The sequence below is a fragment of the Poecilia latipinna genome, unplaced genomic scaffold, assembly GCF_001443285.1.
Source record: "Poecilia latipinna isolate Pla-1442-1.1 unplaced genomic scaffold, P_latipinna-1.0 Scaffold186, whole genome shotgun sequence".
NCBI lineage: Eukaryota > Metazoa > Chordata > Actinopteri > Cyprinodontiformes > Poeciliidae > Poecilia > Poecilia latipinna.
Genome location: NW_015112802.1, coordinates 566,415 through 575,606, shown reverse-complemented (window position 1 = coordinate 575,606; position 9,192 = coordinate 566,415). Strand labels below are relative to the sequence as shown.

General features: G+C 39.9%; 1 protein-coding gene across 1 annotated transcript; it reads left to right on the top strand.

Annotated features, from left to right (window-relative positions):
- Window positions 1-6: 6 nt before the first annotated feature.
- On the top strand, window positions 7-8,056 carry LOC106946328 (ribonuclease inhibitor-like). The gene is made up of 8 exons (XM_015030580.1): window positions 7-955; window positions 1,177-1,350; window positions 1,563-1,736; window positions 3,062-3,235; window positions 3,454-3,627; window positions 4,195-4,368; window positions 5,868-5,914; window positions 7,754-8,056. The coding sequence occupies exons 1-8, from the start codon at window positions 210-212 to the stop codon at window positions 7,897-7,899; spliced, it is 1,809 nt and encodes a 602-aa protein (XP_014886066.1). The 5' UTR covers window positions 7-209; the 3' UTR covers window positions 7,900-8,056.
- Window positions 8,057-9,192: the final 1,136 nt, after the last annotated feature.

Sequence of the window (9,192 nt, the reverse complement as noted above, 5' to 3'; positions counted from 1 at the left end):
TCCATCTGAGTGTTCAGGAGTTTCTGGCTGCTCTTCATGTTCATCTGACCTTCATCAACTCTGGAGTCAAGAAACAAAGAATAAGGAACGAAGAAGAAAAAAATATATATAGTTCTTCATTACCTAATACACCTAAACTAAAGTCTCCTCATCAGAGCACTGTTGACCAGGCCTTACAGAGTCCATACCAACAGCTGGGGGTCATCCCAATGGAAGAAAATCTAACATCTAACATGCCTTCATTTGAAGGCATGTTAGATGTTAGATGGATGGATCCCTCCATCCATCCATTTTCTTACACCCTTGTCCCTAGTGGGGTCTGGAGAGGTGCAGGTGCCCATCCTCAGCGAGGGAACTCAGGCAAGAGGGAGTGTACACCCTGGACGGGTCGCCAGTCCATCGCAACATTAAAAAAAATCCCAACATCTAACATGCCTTCAATTGAAGAAACACTAACAATACTTGACCAGCCTTCATTTCAGGGGAAGCTAAAAATATGGCATCTCCATCAGAGAGCTGTTGACCAGGCCTTACAGAGTCCAAATGGACACCTGGACTTGTTCCTCCGTTTCCTCCTGGGACTTTCACTGCAGACCAATCAGAGACTCCTACAAGGTCTGCTGACACAGACAGGAAGTAGCTCACAGACCAATCAGGAAACAGTTCAGTACATCAAGAAGAAGATCAGTGAGAATGTGTCTGCAGAGAAAAGCATCAATCTGTTCCACTGTCTGAATGAACTGAATGATCGTTCTCTAGTGGAGGAGATCCAACAGTCTCTGAGTTCAGGAAGTCTCTCCACAGATAAACTGTCTCCTGCTCAGTGGTCAGCTCTGGGTTTCATCTTAGTGTCATCAGGAAAAGATCTGGATGTGTTTGACCTGAAGAAATACTCTGCTTCAGAGGAGGCTCTTCTGAGGCTGCTGCCAGTGGTTAAAGCCTCCAACAAAGCTCTGTAAGGACACACATTGTTACTGCTTTTATTTTTAATCATGATAAATCTGCTAATGATTAGATGCATATCAATATTATCAGTTTTTTATAATGAAAAAGTTCATAACAAAAAATAACATGCAAAAAAAACCCTCCATCAATCTTTCCAATGAGAATATTGGGGACTGAAAAGAAAATCATTTTTGATTATTTAATTCCAGATATTTCTCCTTGTCTCCTCAGACTGAGTTACTCTAACCTCTCAAAGAGAAGCTGTGTAGCTCTGACCTCAGTCCTCAGCTCCCCGTCCTGCAGTCTGACAGAACTGGACCTGAGTCACAACAACCTTTGGGATTCAGCAGTGGAGCTTCTTTATGCTGGACTGAAGAGTCCAAACTGCAAACTGACGACTCTCAGGTACAATGTTCTCAATGCTGTTGAAACCAGATTTCTCTCCATTACCTTGCATCAATGATTATATAAATGTTATTTAAACAATAAATTAATCAACTTTTGTCTTTTGACCTTTACATTTTTTGAATACAATCCACTGCATTCTTGTTTTTCTTAGCTTAATTTGAAGGGTGGATTATTATTTAATCCCAGATAATTTCTCCTTGTCTCCTCAGACTGAGTGACTGTAACCTCTCAGAGAGAAGCTGTGAAGCTCTGACCTCAGTCCTCAGCTCCCAGTCCTGCAGTCTGACAGAACTGGACCTGAGTCACAACAACCTTCAGGATTCAGGAGTGGAGCTTCTTTATGTTGGACTGGAGAGTCCAAACTGCAACCTGACGACTCTCAGGTACAATGTTATTAATGCTGTTGAAACCAGATTTCTCTCCATTACCTTCCATCAATCAGGATGTACACAGTAAATGCAAAATTGTATTTTATTGAAAATAGTAGGTTGACTTAAATCAGTTTTTATCAAATTGCTATCAACACTCAATCTTTGTAAGTTACTTGGAATTTGTGGTTGAAAGGTCTCTCATTACTTTTTTCAAATTTATGCATTTAAAAAACATGAGCAGCATAAACACAAAAATATAAAGATATCTGCCATTAAAACCTTCATCAGGGTTTAATTTAGAAATCCAACTCTAAATTGTTGGATATTTTCTGTGTTGGAGAGTACTTTGTTACTACTGCATGCATCCAAGTACAAATTCTTTACTTGAGTTTTTTTTTTTCTTTTCTTGAGCCAGTATTTTATCTCATCTCACTCATGAAGAGACTAATCCCTGCATTTCCATGAACAGGAGCTCAATCACATAGCAGAACATCAGAACAAGTCTCCATGTATTATTTTTACCGTAAGCCAGGCTGCAGTCAACTAGATTAATGTTTTGTTTCGTTTTCTTTTGTTGGGCCATTAATGAAATTAATTCTTTTTTTTCTACATGCAACAGTCCAAAGCTGGAACCTTTGTTTTGTGTTTCTGGTGTTCCTGTAACTATGATGCACAAGCGGACAGTGAGGGTCGAGAGTGAGAGTGAATTAATTGTTTATTTTATCAGACTGAATATTTTTTTGTATAAATTATGTATTTCAAATATTTCGTGTAATTATAAATTGTATGAAGTGGGATCAAGCGGTGCTGCTGTGGCTCAGGATAAAGCACAACCCATATGAAGGCCTTAGTCCTCAACATGGCTGTCACGGGTTCGATTCTCGGCCTGATGACCTTTGCCACATGTCTTCCTCCTCTCTCATTATCCACTTTCCTGTCTGACCACTCTCAAAGACCACTAGAGCCAACAAAACCTTTAAAAAAGAAGCAAGAGAGGAAGGACAAGAACTCAATCAAGAAAATTTTGTTACATGAATATAGTTTTCGTTAATTGTACTACTTGATTTAGTACTGTTTACTTAAAATAAATGAGGTTTACTTATGCACTAATCTTAACATTACTTTGCTTAATTTTCTCATACAATGAGTTTGCATAACTTTTTAAGTGAGGTGAACTAATTAGATTTTAATGTCAATTTCAATAATGGACTGATCAACTTTTGTTTTCTGACATTTTGTCCCTTTGAAAGCAAACCACTGCTTTCTTGTCTTAACTTTATTTCATCCATGATGGATGGATGATTGTTTAATTCCAGATTTTCTCCCTGTCTCCTCAGACTGAGTTGCTCTAAACTGTCAAAAACAAGCTGTGTAGCTCTGTCTTCAGTCCTGAGGTCCCCGTCCTGCTGTCTCAGAGATTTGGACCTGAGTGACAATGACCTTCAGGATTCAGGAGCAAATATTCTATTTGTTGGTCTGAATCATCCAAACTGCAAACTGATGACTCTCAGGTACAATGTTCTCAGTTCTGTTGAAATCAGATTTCTCTCCATTACCTTCTATTGATGATGTAAATGTTATTTCAATAATAGATCGATCAACTTTTGTTTGTGGACATTTTCTTCTTTTGAATGCAAACCATTGCTTCTTGTTTTTCTCAACTTCATTTCATCCATGATGAATGGATGACAACTTCTTTAATCCCAGATATTTCTCACTGTCTCCTCAGACTGAGTGACTGTAAACTCTCAGAGAAAAGTTGTGGAGCTCTGTTCTCACTTCTAAGCTCCCAGTCCTGCAGTCTGACAGAACTGGACCTGAGTCACAACAACCTTCGGGATTCAGGAGTGGAGCTTCTTTATGCTGGCCTGAAGAGTCCAAACTGCAACTTGACAACTCTCAGGTACAATGTTATTAATTCTGTTGAAACCAGATTTCTCTCCATTACCTTCCATCAATGATTATGTAAATATTATTTCAACAATAGATTGATCAACTTTTGTCTTTTGACCTTTTATACTGTCGTGCTTTTGGTTCCCGGTGTGACGGAGGTGTGTGGGTAGCGAAGATTCATGACAAAAAAAAAGAAGGATTTCTTGCATGAACTTTACTTCTTCCAGCAACAATGAGTTACAATGGCAACTGAGCTGTTTCAACGGAAGAACTGTGTGGTTTCTGGCCTCTAGCTCTGGCACAGACAGCATTTAGCAATGTCCGAGCAGTGAGCAGTGAGAGCCATTACCAACAACATGAACAACACGATCTCGTGATACTAGCCTTCCCTCCAGAGCTGTGTTGCATTCGCTGATCTAATTTAGGCTCGGAGAACTAAAATACAAAACCAAACTCGAAGTCTAATAAAGTTTAACCTTCCTTACAATACTCTTTGAATACAAACCACTGCATTCTTGATTTTCTTAGCTTTATATGATGGATTGATTGTTCCAGATATTTCTCCTTGTCTCCTCAGACTGAGTGACTGTAACCTCACAGAGAGAAGCTGTGTAGCTCTGACCTCAGTCCTCAGCTCCCAGTCCTGCAGTCTGACAGAACTGGACCTGAGTCACAACAACCTTCAGGATTCAGCAGTGGAGCTTCTTTATGCTGGACTGAAGAGTCCAAACTGCAAACTGACAACTCTCAGGTACAATGTTATTAATGCTGTTGAAACCAGATTTCTCTCCATTATTTTCCGTCAATGAGGATGTAAATGTTATTTCAATAATTTATCAATGGCCTATATGCCAAGAGTAGTGGTGATGTACTTCTGTTTACATTTTCGCTACATAGATTGTTTCTGGGTCCTGCTTGCTCCTATTGTTTTTAGCCATAGCAAGAGCTGTAGTGAACAAGACACAAAAGTTCAAATATCTTTGAGCTCCTGGTACAACTGAGTTTTATTGTGTGCCGTTGTGTCCAGTAATTAGCTCGTACAATCCAGTGATTATTTTTCTCATTTTTCTGCTAATATCAAGGCGACAACGGACTATAGCCAACACTTAGCCACTAAAGCTAACATGTGGTTTGTAGCTGCCTGGTATTTCAGAGCTTGAGGATATTGAATTCCAGCGTCAGAAATGGGAAGACGAAGGTTAAAAGCTGTATGTGTTTCAGTCACTGGAATAATTTGTTGGAGGAAAATAATGCGGGAGGAAATCCACTGCAAAACAGAACGTGCATAACGTGCCCCTTATCTGGGCAAACAGAGTGTAATAAAACACACCATGCAGTTATAAAAGTAAAATGGCAGCCTTTTGAAAAGGTAAAGTAGGTAAGATTAAATTAACACAGCTTAAGTTTAAACTTTACCTGCAATAACGTAAAGTTACCTAATTTTTAAAGTGCAATCAGTAATTCTTTTATAACAAATTTATATCAGTAATGATTTCTTGGTTAATGTCAAGTTGTCATAACAAAGACATTTTGAATAATGTCAACTTTGTATTAAAAGTGTCATAATTTACTGAATGACGCTTTATGACAACAGTCATAAATATTCATGAAGGCTTATTCATGTTCATGACAGGTGTTATGTCATGTTTATGAAAGTGTCATGTCAGTATTATTCAACCCCCTTCAAATAAAGTGTTACCTAATACACTGAGGGAAACCCTGAAGATGTCAGGATGTTTGACAGTCTGAGTCTGTTCCAGGCTCAGCAGGAGCTGAAGTCTGACAGGCATGTAGAGCTGAACAGGAGAAGATGCAACAAAGATGCTCCTTGGACACTTTCACAACCCTTTACTCCAGGACACTGCATCTTGTTCTTGGTCTGATTGTAAATGTAGTCAGCGCCACCTGGTGGCTTCTAGAAATGTTTCCTTAGTTTTCTGATGTCCTTTTAGGCTTCAGTGAGTTTCTTTGGGTTGTTATGGAGGGATTTCCTTTCTCCTCTCTGTTGGAGATTTTCCTGTGTTTGGAGAAATGAGTTGTCCTTCTTATATCCACCTCAGTTTGAAATGTTTTCATCTTCATCATCATCACAGCCCATGTCTGCTCTTTCTTTCTCTGGAAGTTTACAACAAGTGAATGAGTCCATATGTTGGACTGTTCCTGTCTCAGTGGAGGAAAAGCAGAGAGACATATAATGTCCATGTTTGCTACTGAAAGACACTGATGATCTGACGTCCCTCCTTCTTTCAGGGTGGAGCCTGCTGGAGTCCAAAGTTTGACACCAGGTCTTAGGAAGTGTAAGTGTGTTTTTCATCTGACATGACATCACCTGTCCATCAATCCAGTGTGTGTTTCAGTGTCTGACCAATTGCTGGTCTAGTTTCCTCCAAAATTAAAAACTCCTTTCCTGGAGGAACTGAACCTCCGACAAAGCGTTGGGGTTTATTATTACAAATGTGCAATGGTCATAAGGATTTGGTGGAAAATAATCTGAAAAAATGGCTGACATTATCAGTGAGGAACATGCACCTGATACTCTCTTTACCCAGATCACTTAGAGGGCAGAACAAAGTTCATTCCACTTCCAAAACACAAACGGAGTCTGGAAAAAATGTAAAAGATGGTTAAATTCCTGCAGCCGAGCTCAACAACTGAATACCACAGTGTTCAATGGAATAACTACAACATGTTTGAATGAAGGTTTTTTTGTCATTATTACAATGCTTAGCAATTCAATAAAAGATTAATGTGTAAAGCTGGGCCAAAACAATAACTGTGTGCTGTGGCTGCAAATTAGTAGTTTCTTTATAACTTTTCAAGTTAAGTGGCTCATATATTTCTACACAGCCTGACATGGAAGTGAATGTGATAAAAACATAGTTAAGTAGTTTCTCACAGGCTTTTTGCAAGTATGAAATGCGCCCAACACAACTATCGTCAAATATTTGGAAGATTAGGAAACATATAATAATAATATTAATGATAATAATAAAATAGAGGCCAACCATCCTTCAGCGATGCCAATTTTAAGCACCAGGACAACATAGGTGTTATGACACAGTATACCTTCGTCTGGAAGCTCTGGGTCTAAAGCCAGAAAAGGTGCTGCAGATTGTATTTGCTGCATGTTCTATAAATTGTGTGGGCAAAAGATGTCTGAGTGGACAGATTAGTGCAGCCGGACTGTTGACAATATTCATGCAAAAACGAGACAATAAAAGCACCATAGTTAAACTTTAACATGTTATTTAACGAACAAAAATGAATTTCAACAGCCACCAAAGAGTAGATGGCCATCATGTAGCTGAAGAGATTTTGAAGGTAAAATGTATAAAAATAATTTTTCCCCCTTTCAAAATTCCTTTACATGCTCGTATGAAACACATTCATTTTTTCAAAAGCAGTTTAGCGCTCCTCAGGTCTTTGGGCTTTAAGCTCAGTTTTTCTGTGGTTTCCTGTAAATAACTTCATGGATCTGATGTATGAGTCATCCATCCATTTTCTGTACACCCTTGTTCCTTAGTGGGGTCGGGAGGGTTGCCGGTGCCTATCTCCAGCTAAAGTTCTGGGCAAGAGGCGGGGTCACCCTGGACAGATTGCCAGTCTGTCGCAGGGCAAAACGGATACAGACAGGACACACACCTTGGGAGAATTTTGGAGAGGCCAATTAACCTAACAGTCACGTTTTTGGACTGTGGGAGGAAACCAGAAAACCCAGAGAGAACCCACCATGCAAACTCCATGCAGAAAGACCAGGACCAGGAATCAAACCCAGAACCTTCTTGCTGCAAGGCAACAGCTCTACCAACTGCACCACTGTATGACTCATTCAAAATATTTTGCCTGTCTTCTTTGCCTTGATGTTAGCTGATGAGGCAAAAATGTCTCACCAAATGTCTGAGGTAACACAGTGAGCTTCCTCCTTTAGCTTATCCATGTTTATTTGTCGGAGGTTCACTCCACTTCCACATGGGGGCAGTGTGGTCTTACCATGGCCTCATGTCAGCTGATTCATGACAACAAAGCAGCTCACATGCAACAATCTTAAAACTGTCACATCTTTCATTCAGCAACCATCATCAGCTTCAATAAATGATCAATAACTGCAGCTGGATTGTGTTTCTTCTCTCCACCAGATTTCTGTCAACTCACCATCGACACAACCACAGCGACCAGAAACCTCAAAGTGTCTGAAGACGAGAGGAAGGTGATGTGTGGAGAAGCTTCGGTTAAATCCCGATCAGATTTGATCGTCCTAATGTGCTGTGCAGAACTGGTCTGACTGGTCGTTGTTACTGGGAGGTTGAGTGGAGCGGATGTGTTGATGTATCAGTGAGTTACAGAAGAATCAGCAGAGACTGGAGATACTTTGTGTGTGATCTGAATCAGTGCTGGACTCTGAGATGCTCTGATCATCAAGGTTTCTCTGTCTGGCACAATGACGACCAATGTCTCTCCTCCTCCTCCGTCTCTAACAGAGTATCAGTGTATGTGGACTATCCTGCTGGCTTTCTGTCCTTCTACAGAGTCTCATCTGACTCACTGATCCTCCTCCACACATTCAAATTCAAATTCATTGTACCTCTCTATCCTGGATTTTCACTCCACCTCCCAGGTTCCTCAGTGTTTCTGTGTTGAGTCTAAAGAATCTCCACCTGTCAGAGAAACTCTCTCTCTGTTGAACAGATACACTGCACTGACAGCCACTTTATTAGGTACACCTTGCTAGTACCGGGTTGGACCTGAGTGAAGTTGGCTCCTCCACCCTCTTCAAATTAGAAAAAAATTGCCATCAATCAACTCCATTATGTTTGTGCTGGTTTGTGCAGCAAATTGTTTTTGTTTGTGCTGCTTTGGCTTTGAAGATATTAATGAAAGTTTAAAGGTCATTTTGATTGACCTGGTTGACACAAAAAAATTTGCTGCACAAACAAAGTCGAGTTGATTAACAGCAATTTTGTCTGATTTGAAGAAGGTGTGTGTGTGTGGGTGGGGGGGCAACTTCACTCAGGTCCGGGTTGGACCTTCTTTTGCCTTTAGAACTGCCTTAATCCTTCATGGCTTAGATTCAACAAGATACTGGAAACATTCCTCAGACAGTCTGGTCCATATTAACATAAATCTGCATCACTCAGTTGCTGCAGATTTGTCGGCTTCACATCCATGATGTGAATCTCCCGTTCCACCACATCCCAAGCTTCACAAGCTAAAACCAAATGCCGTGCCGATTGTTTATATCCTCAAAGCGACTTTCGTGTGACGATATTTTATTAAAATGTATAGAAACTAAACAGTCTACAAAATTATTACTGCATTATTTTTACATCTAAAATAAATGTCTCAAATAAAGTCTATTGTTATAACTGATCATGGATCCGTTTAACTACCAGATCTGAATGGCACATTTAGAGCAGAACACTTAAAGTCCAATCTTTAAATATTTTTCGTTTTTGTTTATAGCATTGGTGGCTTGTACTCCTGTAACATCACAGTGGTGGATTATATCGGTTCAGTCCCTCCGAAGGTACCAGGCAGGCCAGCCAATAGTTTCTAGTTAAATATAGTTTCATCACAT